We start from the raw sequence: 26,014 nt of genomic DNA on the forward strand, positions 1-26,014 counted from the left end.
TTAACCTGTCAATGCTGGTTTAACGTCCCTGATATGAGCATAAACGCGTAAAATTATCAAAAGCATAAGAGAAAACATGAATTTGAAATAAAATGACGTAACGGAAACCACAAAATACTTTAATAATCTCTCATTGTTCTATATAAATGGCACACATAAGCTGCTCTAAAAATATGAGCTATAAATTGTAAAATTTCAAACACAAAGAACTTGACTTATAAGACTTACGTACAGACAAAAATAAATTCTCTCTATATATTTTTATCTGACATTTTTTGGTAGCACTGATGCGTAATCAAAAAACCACAAAAATTAAAAAAAAAAACTCTTATTTTTACTCGGAAATTATTTTTTTTTTCAGTATCATTTGCTTTAATATTCTTTTAGCATAAAAAACATAAGTTGGAATATACAAAATCGGAACGTTCAATCTTCATTCGGCAATGAAGAAAACCCAGGAAAATATAGGAATTGGTATCTATGTTATATATATATATGAGTTTGTTTCGAAAATCGTTTCCATTTCCGCAAGAATATATTTGTATTATTCAGCATATGATAATGATAATACATAATGTTATTTCAGTTTGAACTCTTTTTTTATCAACTCTGAGTGAAACGGTGTATAAATGAATGCGAAAGACTAGAAATGCACATCCGAATAACACAAGAAAATCATCGTACATTTATATGATATATTGTACATTCATCAACTTTTAATCTCGTCACTTTCACTCGATATACATTTCATTTATTTCCTTCTTCTTTTCTCTCTCTGATCATATAACTAGATGTTTAATAACATAACTATAGCTTGACACGTGAATATAACAATGATTATATAAGAAAGAACTGGCATACATAATAATAAAACAGCGGGTTTGCCAATTGCTATTTGCATTGCATTAACTTTCTTTCTTAATTTTGACTCTGAACTTACATAATAATACAACATAAACAGGGCTTCATTATACTTGCCCGTGGTGTGTATACACTGAATTGTTGCCTCATCTGTTGACCAAAGCGTCTGTAGTTCGCTGTTTGGTCACTCTGCCATTGTTGTGATTTCTGAAAATAAATCAAAAATAGTTTGTATCAGTCCTGCAAAATATGCCAGATTTTGTCTCGACAGACACTAAAGCTGCCACTGTGGTGGCCGATGGTCATATTAGCGGACTCGCATCGCGAGAACCCGGGTTCGATTTCCACCGTCGATATAGTGTTAGTCGGCTGAAGTTGGTTTTCTTTGGTGCAAAACTTCGAGGTGCGAATGAGAGCCGATCTCCCTTTTAAAAAAGTCTACACTTCTGAAAATATAAATGGCGGCGCTGAAAAATCAGACACAACACTAGATACGCATTCAGACTGTTAGATACTTACACTTCCGGCACAACTCACTAGGTAGTAAATTGCCCATGGAGATAGACCTGAGTTGTGCCAGGTTTGAATGAAAGAAAGACACTAAAGTGTTATTTTAACCTTAGCGTCTGGCTTTAACAGCCATGCTTATCATTCTGTCTGCTGAGGAAAACTGTTAGGTTAGTTGTAAAAAGGATCCTAGGTCAGGGAAATCAGAAATGGTCGATTTTTGATTAACAACTCTTCCCTTTGAAAATGACATCTATTGTGTGTCAAAAAGTACGTCAGAATTCTTATACGTTTATTTGTACCTCCCTTAAAATTTATTTTTTAACGGCATTTTTTATTAGTTACAATAAAATATATATTTTCTTATATACGGTATACAATTATAATGTCGTTGATTTTTGTATAGCACATGACCCTTCTAAAGAGTTGGATAAGGGTTCCATAATAATGATATCGTAATTATGTAAGCTAAAACTATGTAAAAAAGTAATTTTGCATAAAACATGACATTTTCTTACATTCATGTTCTCATCAGGTTTACACGAAACCTCGTCTGCTTCTTCTGCTATTTCATCTCCCGAATCTCCAGACTGAACTCCACTGTCGGAAACACTTGCTCGGCAATCACTATGACGAAGCCCTTTACTCGAACTGCGATACGAATGAATTTTTGGCACGTTTTCTTGATCGAGAGTGTTTTTCATGAAGGAATTAGATAATTCTTCCACAAAAGCGGGATTTTCCATACCAAATGTTTTTTCTGTGTTTACTGCCCGAATCCGCGATCTGTTCTCTCGTCCACCAGTTTTGGCGTTATCTTCATCTACGATTCTCTTAAACTCGTCGTCGTATGGAAGATTCTCTCGTGTCCGAAGCATTTCTACAGCTAGAGATAAGTTGTTAACATATATATGCTTATTACAGTCTTGTACACTTTCACTTTGATACCTATGGGGTAAGAGTTCCACATCTTCTGATCCAGCTTCACTAGTACTATCAGCTTCATGCACAAGTATTTCTGAAAATTTTGCATCATTTTCGAGAGGTATACATGTATCAGAGCACTTGTGATTGCTATCAAGATTTGACTGAATCTTCTCATCGGCGTCTTCATTCTCAGATTGATCAGTGACGCAATCATCATACGCTAATTTGTAAATCGATTGAGTAGCATTAGAACTTGATGTTAGTTGATGTATTTTGCTAAGTTCCAATTCCGTTTCTCTGATTAGTACCTCTGAGCTCATAGTGTGAGGCATAAAAGGAGATTGACAAAGATGAGACACATCGTGAGAAATTTCTGCTTCCTTGCAAATGTTTTGCACTTTAGCCATCAATTCTTCTCTATCTTCATTTTTGTGACTACCTTTACTGTCTATGCTGGAGGTTCTTCGATTCTGGGGATATATTGTTTGTTTAGCATTTTCATTTGCTATTGAATGATTGTTGGTCTCATTTTCATTTGAGTCATTCCTATCAACTAGAACTGCATTATTTGCTTTTTGTTTAGAAACACCACCACTTGTGAAATTTTCCTCATTTCCTAAACATTCAACATCTATTATATCTTGAAATGCGTGTATGATACGAGGCTGCTGGGTGACAGGAAAGCATTGGGTGTCCGTAAAATTTTCACTCTTAAACTTATCTGCAGAAACTGTAATATTTTCATTAGCATCAGCTGTGCTGATGGGCATTTTTTCTGATATTTGTTGATTGTGATCATCAGAGCACGCTGGTTCTATTTCGGGAAAATCCTCATTTTTGTAATTCTCAGTATTAGCAACGTTATTGTCTTCTGAAAATGACAACTGGCTCCTTTTCAAGATATTTTCATTTAATTTGTCAGGTTCACAGCCTTCCCGCTCATTGACAATATTATTATGTACTTTAATATTTTCAAGTCGTTGTTTTGTTACATCACCTCCAACATACATTACTTCAATTTCGGAGTTTCTGCTTGGATGCATTGACAGCATTGACTTTGTTATCTCAAGTAACGTATGTTCAGAAACAAAAGCTACTTTATCAGCTACTTCACTCACAATAGTATTCAAAACATTCTTGCAAATGTCTTGCAAAACTTCGTCTGTGGTCGAAGTATCTGAGTGATATTCATTTGATGTTTCTACGCTTGATATATTTGATGATTCGAGAGAAAAAATATTCCTCAGTTCCTCGAGCGTATTTGAAAGAACGTGTTCACTCAAAAGCGATGCATATGAAGGTATATTTTCATCATTGTTGTCTTGACTGAATGTTGACGGTGAATCTTTTTTAACGTCGTCGCTGGTGTCATGAGCTATCTTTTCAATGAGATTCTTCTTGCTTATTTTGAGGGAATTACTTTCTTTGCATCGAGCGGTGGTCCCATTATTGCTTTTGAGCTCAGGATTGTTCTTTTTTGGAGGTATTACAGCATACTCTGCGTAACCCTGTGATAAAGATAGGAAAAAAAACATTTTTTTAATACTATGTACCGTTATTTCGTCCGTTAATAATTGTTTAATATGACCTCTTAACTGTCCACATGCAGCTTCAAGAGAAAAATTAATCAATTTTTTGTATGTGCGTCATGTACCGTTATTTTCGTTCGTTGATAATAGTTTAGGATAGCGTTTCTCAACATTTCTGAAACTGAGGACCAGTAAAATGTCTGAAACAATTTTACGGATCACTTGTGTCCCGTATTATGGGACATTTTTTGTAATTTTGGGGTTGTTCGGATGTTTTTTTTATATATTTGTCCCATTTTTTCAACGATGAGTTTTAAATATTTACTAAGTCGTGAATACTCAGCGTTTTCATAATATAGTATATAAATTATATTTTGATAATCATGGCAAAAAATGTAGATATTTATCTCACATACGAGTATATTTTCCACATTCAACGTTTTCTTCCTCAGTTTTTTTCATCTTTTTTAGTAAATATTAGTGAGGTAGTGCGTACCACCAGCAACATTTTTTATGACAATATGGTTATGTCCCGTATATTTTACCCTATTTAAGACCCCAGTTTATTTTCTGACCCGAATTTTATTTTTCTCAATGAAATATGGTCATCGCTCATGCCATTCTATATTTTTTTCGTGAAATTTATGTTTACTGTGATTTGCAGCAGTTCTTTATTCTCCCCACCCTCCAGAAATTTTAGGAGTAATTAAAAAATTGAATTTAATGCAATGAAGCATTTTTTGGCAAAATTTCATGATGTCCCGTATTTACGATCGCAATTTCCCGCATTTTTCTTGATGATGAACCTAAATATGAAGGTACAGTTTTGATTGAACCCATATTGATATTACAAACATTATTGATATTGATATTACAAACATTATTGATATTGATATTACAAACATTATTGATATTGATATTACAAACATTATTGATATTGATATTACAAACATTATTGATATTACAAACATTATTGATATTGATATTACAAACATTATTGATATTGATATTACAAACATTATTGATATTGATATTACAAACATTATTGATATTGATATTACAAACATTATTGATATTGGTATTACAACGGTTGGATAATTTTTTAATACAGTGAAAGCTCGATATAGCGATGCTCTGTGGACCAAGAAAAAATATCGTTGTAGAGGGATTATCGTTATATCGATAGGCAACAGTTTGACATACGAATAAGACATTTCCAAACAAGACTTGAAAAAACATCGTTGTAGAGGGATTTATTGCTATATCGAATATCGTTGTAGAGGGATTTATTGCTATATCGAATATCGTTGTAGAGGGATTTATTGCTATATCGAATATCGTTGTAGAGGGATTTATTGCTATATCGAATATCGTTGTAGAGGGATTTATTGCTATATCGAATATCGTTGTAGATGGATTTATTGCTATATCTAATATCGTTGTAGAGGGATTTATTGTTATGCCGAGTATCGTTGTTGCGCGGTTTCACTGTATTTATGAAACCATGGATGCTAATTTGCAGTGTCTGTGCGTTCGTCTTGGTGCCATCTTTCTTCGACGAATGAAAGTAGTACCTCTCATGGATATAATCCGATAAGGACTCAGCCGATTTCAAACTCACGATACCTTGGAACGTCCTTTGGTACATTAGAGCCCGGTTCCTCTGAGCTGTAAGCGTGCGTGACCAGCACGCAAAATCACAAAATACCACACAGATGGATACAACACATTTCCATTCGGCGCACAGAAGAAACAGGTCCACGCAAATAAGAATTAGAGTGAAAGTTGCACAAGGCTAGTGGTTTTCAAAAGGTGGTCAGCAAGAGGTTGTCAGCGAGATGTATCTTAGAATGAAGAATACATCAGAATAACAATGGAGAAAGTGACTATTACATGTCGGGGGGAAGGGGGGGGGTCCTTGGTTCCTTCAGTGTGTGACCAAAGTGTCACCATCGGGTAAGTCCTAATTGAAAAAAAGTGGATTTCTTTTTGCACTATGCTACCGAACAGGATTTTACATTGTTTTAGTTCCATTCAGCTCGTCAACTCAGACAAATTCTGTCATTTTTTTATCAGAGAAGTCTTATTTTTTCTATAAAAATATTTTTGAAAGCGTAAAACGAAACAGTGCATCGGCAATCAGTTGGGTTCATCATACTATATTAACGGTTTTTAAAGCAAGTACTAGGTGGATGTCTGAAATGCAGTACATACCATATATAGAGAAAAACTCTTAGAGTTTAGTAAAATTACCATCAATTTATGTAGACGTATTCGATAAAATTAGTGAAATTACCTTCCTACGGCGCCGACGTTTCCGTTGGATAGGACCTAACGGCCACGAAGTCGTTTGTACATGAGTATTTGCGTTAGGTGTGAAAGTCACCAGTGGTACTGAAAATATAAATATCACATGGGTTTTGAATACTGTTATAATGCATACAAGGATCAAGATAAGAATGAAAAATTAAAAGAGTCTGCAAAGTGAATATTTTTCATATAAGACAATCATGTAATATGAAATTTTTTGTGCCATAAGAAATTGCACAATGGCATGAGCAATAAAGAAGGGCTTTTACGTTTCTAATATAATATATAGGCCTAACAGAATTATTCTTTGTATGAATTATTTTGATTAAATGAACCGCGTATGACCCACCAAGAAAAAGTAGCTCTTTTTTATGCTGATAAATGTAAGAAGACTACTAAATTAGGCTAGAAAGCTTTCATCCCGGTGAGAACAAGATTTTACTCTTGATAAAACATCGTATCTAGTCTTCATTTGATTTCAAGTGGATGAATAACAGAAAATCGAATATGCACATATTATTATTTTCTTTCTACTATAATCTTCAGCTTTCTTCGTTTGGCTTTTGATTCCTCATATCTGATAGCTCTTTTGACGTTGTATATCTGATGGCTCTCATATATCCAAGTAACATCATCTTTACACACTTATAATTATAATGAGATTTTGATTGTAGAATTTATGATCCCACTTCATCAGTAAAATAGAGATAGCAGAAAGAAATGCAAATGACGCATGCATCCCACCTAAACGCATATGTAATTCTACGCGTAGGAAGAAAAGATAGAAAAACCAAATGCGTGTTCTTTTTTATCATTTTTTTTATTTACTTTGAAAGCTCATGGACCATTAAGTGGTTTCGTATGGATCAAAAAAGAGGAATTACTGATGAAAACGGAACTTAATTCTTCGTTGCTTGCCGAAAGTAATTATTTCAAAGCTGCGAATATATATATGTTCTATTAGTGTTTGAAAAAAAATTCAAGTTTTTCACAATTAAAATTTATGTCAGTTCAGCATTTAACTTCAAAGCATTTTAAATATGAAGACTTACAGTGATTTTCTAGATCGCGCATAGTACTTTGCATCGCTAAAAACTAAATAAGTTTTTATAAGCTGCTTTTTTTCGAGTCTGTTTATTTTTGTTTTTCCTAGACAGAACAGCGCAATTGAAAACAATATTGGGGAAAAAAAGAAACAAGCACGCTTATTGATATCACGGTCCTACACCTACGTAATGAAAGAAGCTATTGAATTTCTTTTTTTTACTGAAACAAAGAAACAGCGATTTTCACTCTCTCGAAGATTTTATAACCCGGTCAAGCTTACATGAGTGACGTTGTCTATTGTATTATACTTCTGTTGACAATCGGTAGGCGTCAGGATGAAACAAGAAGAAACTTGAAACACTGTCACTTGACAATTGTCGGTGCAACGGTTTTATCACGACAAAAGTAACAGAAGCTAGGTATCACTATTATTGAAATTTACCTGTTTCAGTTCACTGAAAATTCAATCTAATGCAAAAGCAAAAAACAAAATACATATCTTCTTTCAATTAAAAAAAGGAATGAAATAAGTAAATGTGAGATAAAAACTAATACTTTTCTTCAATTCAGTAGCACAACTTGAACGACAACAGATGTTCTTGGTTTCATGAAATTAGTCATTATTGTCTGTCAATTTTATTTTCTGCCAAAACTGTGGCTAAGAGAGTTCACGAGGTAGGTGTACGTCAACTTAAATAGTTTAAAGCCCTATTCTTTTGCAAAGCAGATCCTCCCAGAATCAAATGCAAATTTATCAGGAAGTCTGTGTATGCATAAAGATTACTGTTCTTGCCAACAGCAGGGGTGGCTGGAGACAAAGTTATCACCCGTGCGATACATAATTTCGGTTCTCCGACGATATATAAGACACACCAGTGAAATATGTAACCCTGAGAACTCGGTACTGTGTTTCCAACTAGATGAAATGCATCAAAAATCACATTTTTCTCTGCGAATCATTCAAGCCAAACATAGTTTGACTTTTAAAGAAAAAATTTTTTTCTTAATTTTTCTGCAGTTATTATCTCCTTTACCCTGATTTGGCGTCTTTTCTATAGTGGCACCCCGTGCGGCCGCACGAATCACACAAGCCTAGAGCCGTCCTCAGCCAATAGTACAAGCTGAATATTATATATGATGATCATTTCTCTATAGAGAGTACAAGACGTAGATTGTATCTAAATTCAAAAGCTTATTTTGTGAGCATTCTTTTGGATTTCCAAACAATTAGTTCAACGATCCAATTAAAAAAATGACAAAACCTAGCATAGTCTGAAACAAAAACCACGTGTGGTAATTTCTACTCGGAACCAACAATCAAAAATTAAAACTGAAATATTGAACAATTTAGACAGAAAGAATAATGGAGAACAGAAATCAATTTATTTTAATAGTTAAGCTGCTGTACTGGTTTCAGCTAAAAGTAAAGCAACACAGTGATTTCTTTAAATAGAATAGATAGAAAATACAAATTTTTGTCGTACGTGAGTGATCAAATATGTATTTTCATTTTAGACCATTAGCCAGAATCTTAATTGAATATATATAACCTAATATTTATACAGACTAACTTGAAAGTAGGGATTCGAAGAAATATAGTCAAGAGTCGAGAGATATATTCAAAATTTTTCAACGATGGGGAAAAAAAATGAGTAACACAAACACTGTAGAGAACTGAATGCAGCCTTAAGGGGTCATTCAAGTATTACGTCAGCATCGAGGGGGGAGGGGATTTCGGATTTGCTGACTTTTGATGACAAGGGGGAGGGGGTTTGAAGGGTGTTTTGCTGACAGGGGGGGGGAGGGGTCAAAAATGGCTGAAAATCTACTTACGTAATACTTGAATGGCCCCTAAACTGTTTTGCGATAATACAAATGCAATTAAAATACTCAGTTAAAACAGTTATTTTATATTCAGACTTCGTGTACAAAATGATCTTTGACATTCCTCAGCCTATTTCCTTGAATCAATAGGATCAATTCGATCAAAACTCTCTGTACTGGAATCTTGGATACTCTTTCACTTGTTCCGTTTATTTGGTTTTCACTTTTATTAATCATTACTACGCCTCAGCGTAGATTAATTTAATAAGCGATTCAGACTAATTTTTTCTGAAGTGTATGAAAATTTCATTAATCTGCCAGAAACCCTCTTCGAAATATGAAAGAAAACTTTATATCAGATATTTAAAACTTACTCGATACATTCCTCTGTTTATATAACCACTTGAAGTTGTTCCTGCGTATGTCCAGCAAGATTATCAAACGATGATAGCTGATATAGGAAGCGCAAATCCTGGCCGCTCCAGTGGAACGGAGCTAACTTAGAAAAAAGCTAATTTGGTAACAGCTCATACGCAGAGAGAGAAAAAGGAGAGATTGCGAGGATAGAGACTCTTTCAGTGGGCAGCAGCAGGAAACAGCTACTTGAACATGGGGCGGAGAAAAGTTATATGTAAAAAAACATACTGACTCAGATCAGTGGTAGGAGAAAGAGAGAGAGAGAAGTTATATTGCGCAAGCTATTCGAAAGAGCGCATTCGCTTGCTCTCTGGAGTGGATGGAAAGTTCGTCCGTCGCGACTTGGCACGTTTTTGTTGTTTTCTGTCATGGAGTCAAGCGTCAATTCAGCCGCCGAGTTGGCAGTCGAGTTCTTAAAATCCATCCATACCCATAACGACCCTCTCTTCCCCTTTGCAACAAAAGTACGCCGACGAGAAAAATATACTGTATATCTTACATACGAATATTTCCTACACTGATGACTTCACCGCTTCGTTTAGGGGTAAATTGGAATTTCTAAAAAAATCACAAAACATACTAACTTGGCAAACATTATCCATTTTTTTTTCAATAGAGCGAGGAAAGTGATTGTTTGTGCCTCCCAAAATTTCACCTCATATTTATTTTATTTTCAGCGTTTTGATCAGGAAAAAATACCCAATAATTTTTTAAGAAATCTACGCCAAAAAAAATCATAAAGTTCGGTGAAGGACAACATTATCGGATATATGGTATGAAACTTATTCATTTTTCAGAAAAATATTTGAAAATTTTTATTCACTCTCGGAGAACCTAAACAGGCAGATACATGGTCTTTTAGCGGAGTTCACCGGGCTTTCCTACGAAGGGGAAGGCTGACTAAGCTCTAGCCTGGGCGGGAGGCACTCTCACGTGATTCCAGAGGGAACGATGAGGGTGATCTACCGAGAGGTTAGGAAAGAAATAATTGCTCTGTCCTACAAAACATGGGACGAATGGTAACGGTATGACCTTTGCTCTCACCAAGTCACCCTCTTTCAGATGCAGGTATCCCTCGCTTACGCGATTTCGTTGTAACGCTATTTTGAAAAGTTAATTTTAAAAATTGTGACCTGCAAAAAATGTTGTCTATAGTTTGATTTTAATCCTGAAAATGGGCTTGCAAATTATAAATATGGCATAATAAAAATAACAAAATCCGTTGGATTTGTTGATGTAGATGAGACAAATATCCTGTATGGAAGAAATAGAGTCAAACTCATCTCATCAGATCTCACTAATGAACATCTGTTGGTAACACATTGACAACCACCAGGATTTTAATCGAAATCGATCTCAGTGAATCTAGAATTGCCATATTCGAGAGGAATATTCACATTTCTCTAGCTTTGCTTCTTAAGTTTTTATAGACACGAAGAATGTTACTTGTTAGCTGAATGTTGTTTACTTTCATTAAAAATGTTATCAATCTATCATATCAGGCTCCTCAGGAAAGAAAACATCCACACTCACTAGAATTAATATGCAGTAGTGAAGACAGAAGCAAGCAATATCTATCAAATTTATTCCTATATCCTAAATTGACGAGATTTATTTATAAATTTGGATGATTAATTCATTCAAAAAATTTTATTTTTCTGCTGGAAAAGTTGGGTTTACTTTTTCTCATACTTCTGAAAAAAAACCCTATCCCTATCTTACCCATGTTAAATTCAACTCACTTTACGCGATTTCGTCATACGCGATTATTTTGCGGAACCAATTAATCACATAAAGCAAGGGATGCCTGTACATCACCCTAGATCCGCGTTTGGTTTTCAGCTAGACTGTTTTTCGACATTAATTTAATGAATTTGAATTATTTTATAACTTATAAATTCAGTGGAAAATCAATATGGGGACCGTCCTGGCTCTGTAGCCCAAACCTTGGTCCAAACGCCCACTCCAAGATGTGGGTGCCCTCGCTGTGGATCATTTGCAATTACAATTTAGAAAAAATTAATAACATTTTGTTTTCTAAACCTTTTTAACACGAGGTTTATAGGCATGGTACTGATGCGGTAACCTGAACAGACTGTGATCAGATTATTTATTGAACACACTCTCAGGAAAGACAGCGGAACGCGTAAGAAAGACCCGATTTATGATTTACCAAACCTACATTTTTCAGTACTGAGCTCTATATATATTTACAGTCTAAATCTATAAGATTATATTTCGCACTAGCTGTAACTCGCGGCTTCGCTCGCATGGATTTGGTAATCAGAAAATTGTTCTACAATGATTTCCCTCATATAACATTTGGACCCCCTTGGGGGTTAAATTTTCAGAAATCCCGTCGTAAAGATTCTCTGTATTATAAAATACATATAATGTTCACCAAATTTCATATTTGTAGCTTCTGCTCTTTGGACTCAGCGATGATTGCGCCATATAACCTTTGAAATCCCCTCCCCACATATGATCCCCTTAGATGTTGAATTTTGAAATACCCTTTTTAGTGTGTATGTGTCTCTACATTACAAACTAAAACTACTAACAAAATTTTATATTTATAGCTTCAGTGGTTTCTGCGAAGCGTGATTTCTCTATAGTCCCGTTCACATGTGCAAATATTGCGGTAGCATTGGAAGTTCTGGCACCCACTCGACGACTTTTTTCCTTCGTAAGGAAAGAAATGGTGAGCAGTCATTGGTGAAAATTCTTGACGGCTTTTAAACCCGCTATTTCTATTTCCCATGTGAACAGGGCTTATGTAACCTTTGAACTCTCTTATGACCTCCCTTTGGGGTAGAATTTCGAAAAAAATTTTTAGTTAGTTTTTACGTCTTAAAATGAAACTACTGACCAAATTTGATAATTATAGCTTTAGCGGTTCCGGCTCGGCGTGATTTCTTTGAACCCTTTTATGACCCCCTCAGGGGTCAAATTTAGAAAAACCCTTTCTTAGTGGGTCTTTACTTCAATGAAATAAACTACTGACCAAATTTCATATTCATAACTTCGGCGGGCGCGGCGATGATGAATCAGTCAGGACATGTCATTATACAGGGGGGCAAGAAGTCCGTAGAAACTTTAAAAATTCATAAAAACCGGAAAAATAACCGAAATAAAAAATGGTTTGCGGGGTTAGCATCGCTAGGTGTCACGGGAATTTTTTAAGACATAAAAAATAACTCGAAAAACAGCCGGTACGTGACGCTGACGTACACAAATCGAAGAAAAGATACGCAAATGACGAACAGAATGTCTCCAAATAGTTTATTACAGCAGTATGTGTTCCCCATGACCACCACCACAGGGGATAACACATTGCAGGCGAGTCACAAATCCAGCAACGGCAGAGTGTAGCAGGTCCATATACACGGCTTACAACGGTGAACTGATTGTGGATTAGGAGCGCAAGTTCTTATAACCCATTTGCATATTTCCATCGAAGTCGCTCGTACAAACGCCACCTATCGGTTGTTTTTTGAGGTTTTTCCTGTCTTAAAAAATTCCCGTGACCTATCGATGCTAATCTTGCACATCGTTTTTTATTTCTGTTATTTTTCCGGTTTTTATTCACTTTTAAGGTTTCTACGGACTTTTTGCCCACCCTGTATATATAGATATATAGATTAAGCAAAGTTTGTTCGATAGATTTCAAGTAACTTTAGGTTCAATCGATTCATTTAGCTTCTGAAAACGTGCTCCGTCATTCAGGGGCGTACCAGAGGCAGCTTAAGCAAGGGTGCAAGGGGCGCAGTGCACCCGTGCTGCATGTTGTTAAGGGGGCGGAAACCTAAGCTTTTTGTGTAGACACATAAACTTTTAAAATTTTGGAACATTGAAAATTCACACGACACTACGCGCTGTCACTTTTTTGAGTCATAAATTGACATCGAAAATTTTGAGAAAACTTGAGAGGACAGACAAGGCGTGGGTCCGTAATACCAGAAACCAGAATGCATCCTTTCGCACGTCTATCAATTTTGGTTGTGCTTTGCCTTCATATTTCGCGACATTGAAAAAATCGGAAAATTTTCAAATTTTTTCCATGAGAAACATACTCTATCAATCAAGAGGTGTCCATAGCAAAGGGCCTAAGAGAACCATACTTCATCTATCATGAGTTGTCCATATCAGACGGACCACGAGAACCATACCCTATTTGTCATGAGGTATCCATACCAGACGGACCACGAGAACCATACCCTATTTGTCATGAGGTATCCATACCAGACGGACCACGAGAAGCATACTCTATCGATCACGAAAAGTTCACGAGAGCCAAACCTTATCTATCACGAAGTGTTCATAGCAGAGGGACCACGAGAACCATTGTATATTTGTCACAAGGTGCCCATAGCAAGAGAGACCACGAAAACCATATTTTATTTATCACTAGATGCAGAACCGCAAGTAGAGAGAGCACATAGGAGTGGTGCCCCCGGATGCCGGAACAAAGGGAGTGTGAATTTAATCTCTTACACCCTTTAACCTCTCCGTAACATTAAAAAGAGGCACCAACTGACCCCCGGCTAACCAAGCATATAGTCGCAGCCCTGCAACCAGGGTTATCTTAAGGGGCGTCATATGAGGTTTTGCACCCGGCTGGCAGGTGAGCTAGAGCTGCCCTTGAGGACGTATGTAGGATTGCCCTTTGGAGGGAGCACCCTAGATTTTAGGGGGGAGGGACGAATTTCTTCAAGAGAATTTTCAGCTACATATTTTTAATTTTTTATCGTCTTGGGAAGAGCATAGACCCTCCCCCGTGCTCCTCACTGCGTATTATACAGTCAAAATAAAACTTATACAGTCATTGAATATGAAGTTTCTGAACTAAATAATAGTGATCAAGTTGTATAATTAAAATGCATAATACTGGTTTGTCCGAAAAGTTCATGCCAATTTTCGATAAATGGCGCTTATACATTTCTTAATATTATAAAAGTGTTTAAAAAAATGTGGATTGTGTTTATTCTACTCTTTAAACATCTTCAAGGGAAAAAAATATTTCAGTAAAAATTTATCTGTGTTAGTTTTGTGACCTTTCGAAAATGGATAGAAACAAAGCGCACTTTAGATACTTGATTCTTTTTTATTACCGAAAACGCAAAAATGCTTCACAAGCAATAAATAAGATATGTGCTGCTCACGAAGGAAGTGTTATAGCTGAAAGAGCTCGGCGTTAGTGTTAAGTAAACGTGGAACTGATGACTGAAAAACCAAAAACGCTCGGACCAACCTTATAACACTGGTGATGGCCAAATCAACACATTGATGGTGAATAACCTACGCTAGTGAACACAATTCAGCCAATATTTCACAATTCGAGATCACTAAATGTAAATTAAACTTGTCATCGCCCTCAGAGAAGTCGATACATTAAGTTCGTCATTCAACCGACTTGATTTTGTCGCTACACACTATTGCTGACTATAATCAGAACGGGCGTACAGAAATATTCGCGGTCATAAAGGAGCGTATACATTAGCGCTCCGATCTTATAACGTACAACCCCCTGCAATTGTTCTAATCTGTTCGTGAGTACACGAACTTCCTTTGTATCCGTTTTCTTTCCATTGTGTTTGTTGAAGAAAAGCCGGTTCCCGGTGGGTCCAGTTCAAATTGCTCAAGAATCGTTCACAACATCGTACAAATTACTGAACAATCAATTGCGAATGCTTACCTTGCATGATACGCTGCTAATGTATACGCACCTTTACACTCCCTTCTGAGGTTTGCATAGTAGGAAGACTTTTTTCTTTCTTTCAAATCAAGAACCACTCCGGTCGTATCGCCATGGGCAATTTACTACCGAGTGAGTTGTGCCGGAGTTGTGAGTACCTAACAGTCTGAGTGAGTATCTAGCTTTGTGTCTGATTTTTCAAAGAACTGCTATCTGTATTTCGAATTGTGAGTGAAGTGTAACGATTGAATATGTGTTCCGTTATAGGCCTGTTGCTCCCTGTGGCGAGACTTTTTAATGGGGAGATCGGTTCACATTCGCGCCGCGAATTTGAGAACCACAGAAAACCAACTTCAACCGAGATCACCACTGTGGCTCTGGTGGAATTCGAAATCCGGGTCCTCACGATGCGAGTCCGTCGCTACGACCACCAGCGGCATAGCAGGAAGACTGGTACAGTACAATATGCAGTGAATTTTTTTAGCCACACAGTGTAGAAAAAATGTTGTATTGTATTGCATATACAGGGTGATTCAAAACTCAACGTACAAACTTTTAGGGGTTGAAGAAAACACACAAAAAAAAACCAGAATCACATAGGAATGTATGACCGGAAACCCCAACCTGATCAGCTGGAGGATAAACGAAGATGCAGAAATGACAAGCCAATAATGGGTGGAAAAACCCTTTAAAAGTTTCATTGCGCACATAACTGTGGATCATAAGAACTTCCAGCGCTTGTTGTGAAACTTAACGTGTACACGTACTGTCCTCGTCTAAAATATCGCTAAATAAAGAGTTTTTCCACCCCTTATTGGTTTGTCATTTCTTCATCTTCGTTTGTCCTCCAGCTGATCAGGTTGGGGTTTCCGGTCATACATTCCTGTGTGATTCTGTTTTGTTTTTGTGTGCTGTAACTCCCCTAAAAGTTTGTACGTTAAATTTTGAATCACGGTGCATATTTATACGAAATACTATAAATTAGTTTATTTTTATCCTAATTTGTTCACTAGCTAGAAGCCATAAAAAAAACTTCACCCATATAAAAGTAAACATATAGACAGTGTAAAAACAACTGATTATGCATGAAATAACTTATAAGAGCTAATTGAAACTCACTACTGTATAATGGATGGCCGAATGCGTATCCCGGGTACTGTTGGATAGTCCTCGAACTACTTTGTTCTTCGATATTACAATCTTGATGCTGGTTCAATGCACAATTTTTTACATATTCCTTTTTTTCTGGATCAATCCTTTTTATAGTAGCACTACCTTTCTTTAGAGTTGTCGTCGGTGCAAAATCTCGTTGATCAGTATAATACGCATCGTAGGAACGGTAATAACTGTCAGCACATTCTTCTCTGTTCGTACGATCTATACGATCACCTCCGAAATAGTCCGTTGAGCCATTAGGCTGTCCTCTAATGAAATAATAAAGATAATGATTATCAGACGGTACGAAGTAATTTGGATGAAGAGGAACGTCTGGAGCATGAACCGTCTGAAATCGAGGACATGTAGACGGACAGAACGACGATGGACGGAAATAAGTTGGTGCTTGCAAAACAGAATTTGGCCTAAGTGTAGTAGCATTGAAAGCTGTACAGTTTTTCTTCTGGTTCGAAACTGGAATCCAGAGTCCTGAAAATAAAAACAAGTATGCGATACGAGCAAATTTTTATCAATAATTAGCCATAGGCATAGAGGTATCAGGTGAAAAATATCCAGATATACAGTCAAACTTTGTTATAACAACATCGGAGATTTTGGGAAATTTTTTTCGTATTTTAACGAAAAAATTTCGTCACAATACGCATTGTGAAAAAAAAAATGTAATCACAGATAATACAGAGTGCTACAGCAAGTTTGCTAAAATGCACTTCGTGGGGGAAAAATGAATGAACTTGGCAAATATGTGGGATGAAAATATACGGTCATATTCCTTATAACAAAATTCATAAATTACGCAAATCGCCTTCATTCTTGATATCCTAGTGAAGATGAGAAATTAAATCGAGCTTCGTTGGAAAAACGGGACATTTTTCAAGAAAAAGTCGGGAAGGGCAAAATACGAAAAGTTTTGTACAGGGTGATTACTTAATTCCCCTTGCCGCATTTTACTAGCGAACCGTCGATCCTACATGAATGACGTATCTGAGTTCTAAACCTTATTTGGATACTTTCCCTAGCTGGAAGTATGCCTCTAGGATTTCAATGGTTTACCAGTAAAATACGGCAACGGGAAATATTAATCACCCTGTATAGTGGTCATATCAATGAGCATGTTGGAGCATCAAACATGAAATAAATCTCTTTTTTTTCTACGTTAGGTATATATAGAACAACAAACGAACATTCCTTAGATATGATCAGCCCTAATCTTAGGAATTTGATAATTTTTGTCGCATCTCTGTCATTTTCTGCACACGAGGGCTAATTAGACCGGGACCTACAATTTATTTCCGATTCCGAACGGCAGGCTTGTTTTTATACTCACCGAGGGGTTGGTGCGCTAACCCCTCGAAGGACTCCCTGCGGTAGCAGTTATTTTCTGTGGTCATGTTGTCGCCGTATCTGTTGTACCTCCGCGCCAGGAAATTTTAGGAACTTCTTAGAAAAACATTATTGAAATGGAAACAAAAATGACGAAAAGTTTGTCGTATGTCCGAGCTAGATGCTTTTTATTGCCGTAATAAACAAGGTTGATTAACATTATTTTCTATGTGAATCAGTTCAGACCCCCCATTATTGACGTTATTGCCGAGGTGTCGGTATAACCGACTTTGACTGCAATTCATTATGTGCATGATAAAATTAATATTTTTATATTTATGTGCAAAAGCTCAAATATTTTTTATGTTATTGTGAACATTTCGAATTTCTCGTTTTACATGTTGAACAATAGTATTTTTTCCCCCAATTTCTCAAAAATGACAGCGCTATTTTCCTGTAAATCAGCTGTTAGGAAATGAATAATCCGAATAAAGTCTGTAGTTGGATAAAAGCTTCTTGTCATTGGTGATGATGATCTATATCAATAGCTGCCAGTCCGGAAAATTATAATGGCGCACGGTCTTTTTGAAGTGACCGTTATGAAAAACACCTCGACTTCGAAGAAAATCATAATTAATTGAACACAAAAAACTTTTTTTTTTTAACGTAGAGCTCATTAGGATCAGATTGTAAATCAGTGTTAACCTTCATCTATCGTTAAGAAAATGGTTTTTTCCCTCTTGGGGAATTGAATGGAAAATGCGCTATATACGCGGAGGTTCTCTTTTACTATATTTTGCTACACTAAGCGATGAATCATTGGTTTTTTTAAAATTAATTATTGCTTTTATTTATTTACTTATGATGATTAGGAATATGACATTTTCGTAAGTTAGATGAAAATGTTAAGGAATAACACTCAAAATTCTTCAATTTTGACTTGCAGCTGAAATGTACAGGGTTAGTTAAGAATAATCAAATAAATTACACCTAATAAGAATTCTTTACCTATTTTCAGAATAATCATCAATACAATGTATACAGACAGCTTGATCATTCATTAGTGTCTGCAAAGGATTATTCAGTGGAGGAAAAATAAGATTTAATTTCTTTCGAACTTCTTGGTTAACGGAAAATTGGAGAAAGAAAACTTAAATATTTATGAATCACAGATGAACAATGTCTTGCACTAAATAACTTATTTATAAAGTACTGTAGTAAATTTATTTAGTCAATATTTTCTAGCAAGAAAGATGTACTGAGATTTTATTAAGATTCTTTTTAAAAAGAGCTACTTTAGTTTTTATTACAGTTAATTATGATAATCACCGTACATAATGAAGTCGTGCTATAGCTGTTTCTTTTGGTTATAACAAGCTAATTACGTGAATTCCATTGATAAGTATGGTATTACTTGTTAATTACCATTAACGTAGATACCAGAAATTCCCTCTGCATTCGTAACATTTGTTTCTCCATTCAAACAATGGCTTCCCTCATACTGCTCATAGCATCTCAACTGATTAGGATAGGGGAACTCTGGAAAAAAAAATTAGAAAAGAAAATTAAGTCTTATTTCTTCTAATTTACAAACGTTTCAAAATTATTTGAAAACTATCTATCAATTCTCGGTTATTCAAAAATAATCTAGCAATAGGTCAGAAGGGTGCCTAACGCACAAACCTCCGGCCCTACAGAGTCTGGGGTTGGCTGTTCAGGCATAAGACTACATAAAAATACTGCATGTGTGTACCCTATAAATCAACTTTTAATAATTTCACTAATCAACTTAATTTAGCATATGAAATAAATGTACGTTCATTAAATGAAAATTAAGAATTATACAAGGAAAATAAAGAAACTGAAAAATTAAGTTTACAGTTATTATATACGATATTGACGAGTTTTGTGATAGTTACAGTGTACATGTATTAACATGTATTTGTGCTAAAAAGAGTTGAATAACTTATTTAAATTTTTTTTTTAGGTGATAATTTTAAAACATTTCGAAAATACTCGTCACCCAAGAAGTGAATCGAAACTTAATCAACTTGTCTAGTTAAATTCAATTCAATTAACAATCTATATATTGACACTAAACGAGAACAACTTCAAACAAAAATCTATGTTCTTGGTGGAAAAACAATGTGATCTCTAGGGATATAACTTTTATGACCTAAAACTGGTAGAAAATGCTCAATAAAAAATGCATTTATGCTCTAAAAAAACTAAAAATATTCTATATAAAGCAGAAAAAAAGACCTAAAATTTTTCTTTTCGATATTTCTGTTAATATTAATTTCAACAAAATAATATAGGAATGAGAGCAATATTAATACTATTTTAAAAAATTAGTTGTTGCTTATATTGAAATTATTCAGTTTACCAACTACCACACACACACATGTATGACACGGAATCAGTAAACGACACAGGAGAGCTAGGGACGAATGCCCAGGTCCCCTTGACCGCTTATGGCCTCATAAGCGAATTGGGGTGATGGTCCTCTAGTCCTGTTCACTAAAAAATTTGTATTATTGGAATAGAGAAGAGCGCTGAGGTGAACAATTGCCCCGCCCACATTCATTAAACAGATTCTCTTTGTTTCCCCCTCCAGCCCGTGGCTTCCACAAGGGTGGGGCTGGCAGGGCTCCAGCCAGGGGGCCCGAAACAAATCTTATTATTTTTGGTTTTTTTTCACAATATAAGTTCACTATACAAGGGACCGCCAAAGATCTCAGCCTAGGGGCCCGGCTCGTGGATATGGGCGCCATGCCCCCGCCGTTCGAATATACTGTGTATTTGTTCTTGTATGAACGTGCTTGCCCGAAAACAGTGAAGAATATGCAAATATTAAGGTCATGTTATCTACGGGACCTGCACAGAATCAATTTATAGCCACACTATTATCAAGGGGTTAAACGACAGTGGGAGACGGCCTTGAGGAACTAGCCTTGAGGACAAGAATAACAACGAGTCTATTTCTGAAAAATTTATCTCCAGTTGGAAAAAGGGGGGTGGAAGAAATCGGTAATGTCACTAGGATGAAAGTACAAATATCCCGACTACCAAGATCATTTCCTCTAATCTCAGTCTTTTATTTAGTCTTTCATTAGGAAATTCCAAGAAAAAAATCCATTCTCATTGGAAATGATGAAATATTAATATAATCTAAAAAATATTAAAATATACCTTAAAATAACGAAAAAATCATGAAAAAAATGCTCTATCCGGTAAAAATAGCGGAACATACAAAATCATAAAAAATATGCAAAGTAATAGAAATCTTATAGCCCTAGTGATCCCACGCGCATTAAAAAAATTCATATGAAGTTTATTTTATCAACAAGACAACAAACATTTCATATTGTTTATAAAATAACAATTATGTTGTTGTTTTTTTTACCTTGTCTCAAATCACAACATTCACTAGCGTTGTTCTCAATGCACTTGCCGCTCTCTCTGGAGATTTCGTCTAAAATTCAGAAAAAAAAGCTCTGAAAAAATTAATAGAATTTCACACCCTTTCCACAGTCACTCATTCAAACCGTTCAGGTTCATCCGCAATAAGAAATATGTATACTATATTTTATGACAGAGGGTACGTAATATAAGCATCACATTAACTGAGAAACGCATGTACGTATACACCGCAGGAATGAATGGAAAGAATATTTTTAAATTTAACGTAAGCGCCGCATCTTTTGGGATAAATAATTATTAGAGCCCTGAAGTTCAGGCAAAATGCCATAAATGCCTTTTTTGCCTATTTTCAGAATTTTTCGGTAAAAATGCCTTTTTTCAAATTTTCGTGCCATAAATGTGACTATTTTAATATAGTTTTAAGTTTATTAGTGAATTTCAGAGGACATAATCTGTAAAACTTGGATATTTTGGACATTCAGAACTGCAAAACAACTGTTCTTTTTAAAATTTTCCAACACTCGGTATTATTTATAATCAGAAAGCCCCCCCCCCTTCCAGTCTCATTTAAACGCAACCATGTGATCTGAGAGATTTGGTGTTGGCATGCATTAACTTTGCTTTGACTGGTTTGACTGGATGGTGTTAGACGTGAGTGATTTTGTTACAGATGAACGCAGCCTGTGTTAGAAAAGCAGAGGAAAATTTGAAATTTGTTTCTCCACATTCTTCACATATGTCTCGCTCAGGCATGGAACTACTACTACTAAACCACACATGCACCTCGTCCGTATTCCTCTGTGGAATTTCTAACGAATTGGTATATGTTGGAATGTGCGTGTTGTGAGCCTAACGTGAAGCTTGTTTCTGTGTAATGCTTGTTACAGTGCTGCCATCTGCTACCTATTTTTCGAACAATGAGCGAAGTGTCATGATTGAAGATTTACCGTTACAGGCCCGTTGCTCTAATATCCGTTTTCTCTCTCTTATATAAAAAAAAAAACAATTATCTACCGATAGATTCATTATAAATACGGAATTCGAAACAGGTCACATTGAAATGCAATAAATTCAATTAATTTGTGTTTGCAAATAAAATAAAGTTCGTTAATATATTTTTAGGCTTTTCTTTTGTCGAGTTAATTAAAATTTTGTTTTTTAGAACAAAAACTACCGTAAATGTCACATCAGCGTGAGTGCTGTAAGCTTCAAAATTCATGTTTTTAAAAACTTGAAAGCATAACCTTAGCACTTAATTTTTGGTTTCGATTTTTGTGATGCAAGAACCCCCCCCCCCTTCCCCATTACTTGGAAGCTACATACTTGGAGAAATATAAATTGCATCCAATAAATGAAACAAATCACACATGAATAACGCATCTTTTTTTTGACAAAATATTTCGAAAGTTATTTATTTGGACTCGTTGAATTTTGGATTTTCTTCTAGTGCGTTTTAAGCTTCTTTGCGTACATTAAATTACAATTCGGGGGGGGGGGGGGGAATCTTACCAGAACAGCACTTATCTTCAGATCCTGCTCGATCGTAGCTGCTATTCTTGAAAGTGATTTGAGACAGCTCCGCTGAAACAGACAAACAATAAACTCGTATCAGCAATGTTTTCTTCGCAGTGCCAATGACACGGCGGGGTTTTGATCGCAGCTTCCATTGAAACATTGCGTAGCATGCTTTTTCAAAGACGATTTCGGGATGTCTATGATGTCACTGGGAGAGGGAAAGAAATAGGAACGCTAATTTCTATACAATGACTCTGATAGGCAATAAAAGAGGCATCCAGTAATAAAATTTCTGATTAAAATTTTGCTGGATGCTTGACAAATATGAAATATGAAAAAAGTATGACAGAATTAAATAACCCATTAATTTCTGAGAAGAATTTAAAAAACTTTACTAGTAAGTTTTGAAAGTCAATGGTATCTTCGAAATAATAAGAATTCCCCCCCCCCCATCCCCCCACGGACCGGAAGGAAAGGAAAACATTTGAATTGCAGCTGCACTCAGTTATAGAGGTGGAGGAAGAAAAACAACGAAAATAGTTTCGAAAAAAATTATACATAGTTGTGGAAGCTTCGCTCAACGTTAAAAAAAATGTGAAAACAATTCAACCGACTGTGTACATTTTTTTTCGAGATTACAAAAAAAAAAAAAAAAGTAAAAAAAGTCATTCTTAGAAAAGTTTTAGGAGATACGTTTTAACACACTAGAGAGCAGCTATATAGCATCCACACCCAGTTCCACCATTTTCACCTCCAACAGCAGAGAGGCATGCTGCAAGTTCTAATTATAAACGTTAAGCACAGAAGCTTTTTCAAAGATTGTCGTCTGAAAGAGAAGGCTAGACTGAAATATAAGGCTTTTGATACCACAAACAATTAATTTGATTCCTCAAGGCAAAAGAAAAAGACTGATAATCTTGAAGATTATTTATACTGAACGAAACTTTCTAAATCTAAAGATGGTTAAGTTACCAGCATTGAAAAAGAATAATAATCTCTCGACTGCTCGGGCTCTCATTTTGTTATATTCATATTCGTTATTAAAAAATGGTATGGAAAAAATCCATCGGATTACTTCCTCTTTTTACAAAATTTTTGAAATGCAGCTCAGTGAAACAAAAAACACGAAGTATACGAGGTGCATCGTTTCCTTACTAAACCGACGTATATTGAATCGTTCAAACTCTAATTTAAAATAGAAAAGAACATCACATTCCGTAACATTTATGTCAATCATCCACAGGGAAGTTTCACTTATGATGTTCAGTAATATTTCGGAATTACATTCGGCTATTTAAAAAAGCAATTAGTTAAGCATATGGGAAACATAACATAGACTATTGTGTGTAATAATGTTACATCAAATATAATCCTATCAATTTGATGCATTTACTCTTTTTCAGAAATTTATTAGTTTGTTCCGTACAGGATTTATTGAAAACCTGTCCATTATTCTCATTAGTATGAAAACTGAAGATATAAATTTAAATTACTAAATGTATCTAAATCTTCGTTTTATTTAATGACTTGGAGCATCTACTAAACGAGAAATAATCAATTTCGCATCGATTGCGATGAAAATGTATTTTTCAAGTCAATGCCATTCGTAATTCTGCCTAATTGAGAAAGCAAAGGAATTTCGGTAGGCTACAATTTTCTAATCGGGTCGTTTCAAAGAGAGTAATTTATAAGTCCTCATGTAAATCTTTTCAGATTCTCTCTTCAATAATATGGATTTAATTTTAGATAGTAGGAGACCCATGTGTGTGTGTTACCACTTTCATATAATATTCTCATTTGTATGAATATTTCTAATATTATGTACATCTAATATTTTGATAACCATAAATGCGTCTAGAAAACAAAAAATATAAAAATTCCTTGTTGAACCCTAAAATGAACGGAAATTTTAATGAATTAAGTTCATCGTGTGCAAACAACAAATTCATATAATGCATATGCATGAATCAATCTAAACACACACACAAGTTAGATGGATATGAAAACATCTTAGTATAAATTTATTTCAATCCTGACTCAAATGTTTCAGTAGAAGAAAAATCTGTTAGCAACAACAATTTGCATTAACTCATTTTAACTGAGCATTTTACAGATGTGGAGTTCATTGAAAGCAGAATTGTATCTAAATCTTCGGTTTGGTTTAATGGGCCAAATGCTAGTTTTAAAATTGTAAACGTTTCCAATCTTTTTGATAACCCAACTTGAAAATAGTTTTGAAAAACAGATTGTAATAGTGTATACTTATCTCTGCTACTCCGCAGAATTTTACGAATATATAAGAACCGAGTTTTGTGAAAGGTAAAAATAATTTGGTGATCTTTAAATATCTACTTTTTTTTGTCTCAAAATTATAGTGTGATGGTTACACATAAAAAATTTAATAAACGAAGTACTTTAGGGTTGGTATTGTAATACAAAATGAAACTCTTACCGGATGGAACTTTTCTCCATTTAGTTTTTTTCTTGTTCCCCATCCAAACAGGAATTGGTATCTTTAGGTCACATACATATAATGTATGAACAAGTACGTTTAGAATTTTGGGTAGGTTTTCTCATCACTGTATGTGATGCGACCCTGGCGTGTGTGTGAGAGTCACAAATATATATCCCTCCCTCTCACAAAAGCACTCTTCCAAGCACTCAGCACCGATAAATAGCTGTTCTCGAGCAAGTTTTTGAAAAGTTCCCTTTAGAATAGCGGGAGTATATGTCGCTCCATTGGCGAGATTCCCATTTTGAATGTTCCGTTTGTCTTCGTAGCATGTTATTTCCCATCCTTTACGAACATAGACGTTTTTTTTTTTCCCTTCAATTTTTTCTTCCTCAGACAGAAATCTGCAGGATATGTAGCCTGTACGTGACAATATTAAAATCAAACTGAGAATATATAACCGAGGTTAAAAAATGCCTTTATTTTCCTATAGTTTAAAAAATAATAAGAGATATAGTCATCGAATAGTTCAATAAACCTAGAAGCTTTGTAAGCCTTCGCCGAAAAACAAAATTTGTGAATAGTGTACACCATACACATGCTCGACCTATGACCCGCGGGTCAAATGTGGCCGTCATCCACGACAAATAACCAAACCATTCAAATGGCTCACGAAAGATTGATCAAATCACTCAAGTTGCTCGTGGCACATTTTCAGGTCTTTAACGCTGCATATCCAGATCCCTAAATGACCCCAAGAACATTTCCAAATCACTTGAGCGACCCGCGGCACACCATACATCCGATTTCCTTAAATAGTTCGTACATTTGCTTATATTGATTACTTAAGTAGCTGACGGCACGGTTCCAGATCACTTAAGTGACTCACAGCATACTTAGAAATCATTTGAGCTGCTCGTGACACATTTATAGTTCACTTAGCTTAAATTTTCCGCGCCATATTTCAAGATCACACAAACCGGCTAATGGCACTCATTCAGATCATCTGAA

The 26,014-nt window shown here is 35.5% G+C and overlaps 1 protein-coding gene across 3 annotated transcripts; it reads right to left on the reverse strand.

Annotated features, from left to right (window-relative positions):
- Positions 1-103: 103 nt before the first annotated feature.
- On the reverse strand, positions 104-25,249 carry LOC149080007 (uncharacterized). 3 transcript variants are annotated; one of them, XM_089238927.1, is made up of 8 exons: positions 25,004-25,249; positions 22,546-22,617; positions 21,020-21,088; positions 19,039-19,152; positions 16,237-16,761; positions 6,121-6,218; positions 1,887-3,803; positions 104-1,068 (listed from the first exon to the last, which is right to left on the reverse strand). In XM_089238927.1, exons 1-8 carry the CDS (start codon positions 25,044-25,046, stop codon positions 937-939), a joined length of 2,970 nt encoding a protein of 989 aa, XP_089095053.1. In that variant the 5' UTR covers positions 25,047-25,249; the 3' UTR covers positions 104-936. The 3 variants fall into 3 exon arrangements, with proteins under 3 accessions (XP_089095053.1, XP_089095052.1, XP_089095054.1); XM_089238926.1 differs by having other exon boundaries at positions 22,546-22,759; positions 25,004-25,214; XM_089238928.1 differs by lacking the exon at positions 22,546-22,617 and having other exon boundaries at positions 25,004-25,176.
- Positions 25,250-26,014: the final 765 nt, after the last annotated feature.

This window comes from Pholcus phalangioides, unplaced genomic scaffold, assembly GCF_987345545.1.
Source record: "Pholcus phalangioides strain wild (caught in Gottingen) unplaced genomic scaffold, Ppha-v1.0 ptg000011l_1, whole genome shotgun sequence".
Lineage (NCBI taxonomy): Eukaryota > Metazoa > Arthropoda > Arachnida > Araneae > Pholcidae > Pholcus > Pholcus phalangioides.

Coding starts and splice junctions, on each gene's coding strand:
- LOC149080007 (XM_089238926.1), bottom strand. CDS start 22,711: ATGTTTCAATGGAAGCTGCGATCAAAACCCCGCCGTGTCATTGGCACT. Junction 21,089..22,545: donor TGAAGATAAGTGCTGTTCTG/GTAAGATTCCCC, acceptor TCTGAATTTTAG/ACGAAATCTCCAGAGAGAGC. Junction 6,219..16,236: donor CGGCCATCCATTATACAGTA/GTGAGTTTCAAT, acceptor TTATATTTTCAG/TACCACTGGTGACTTTCACA.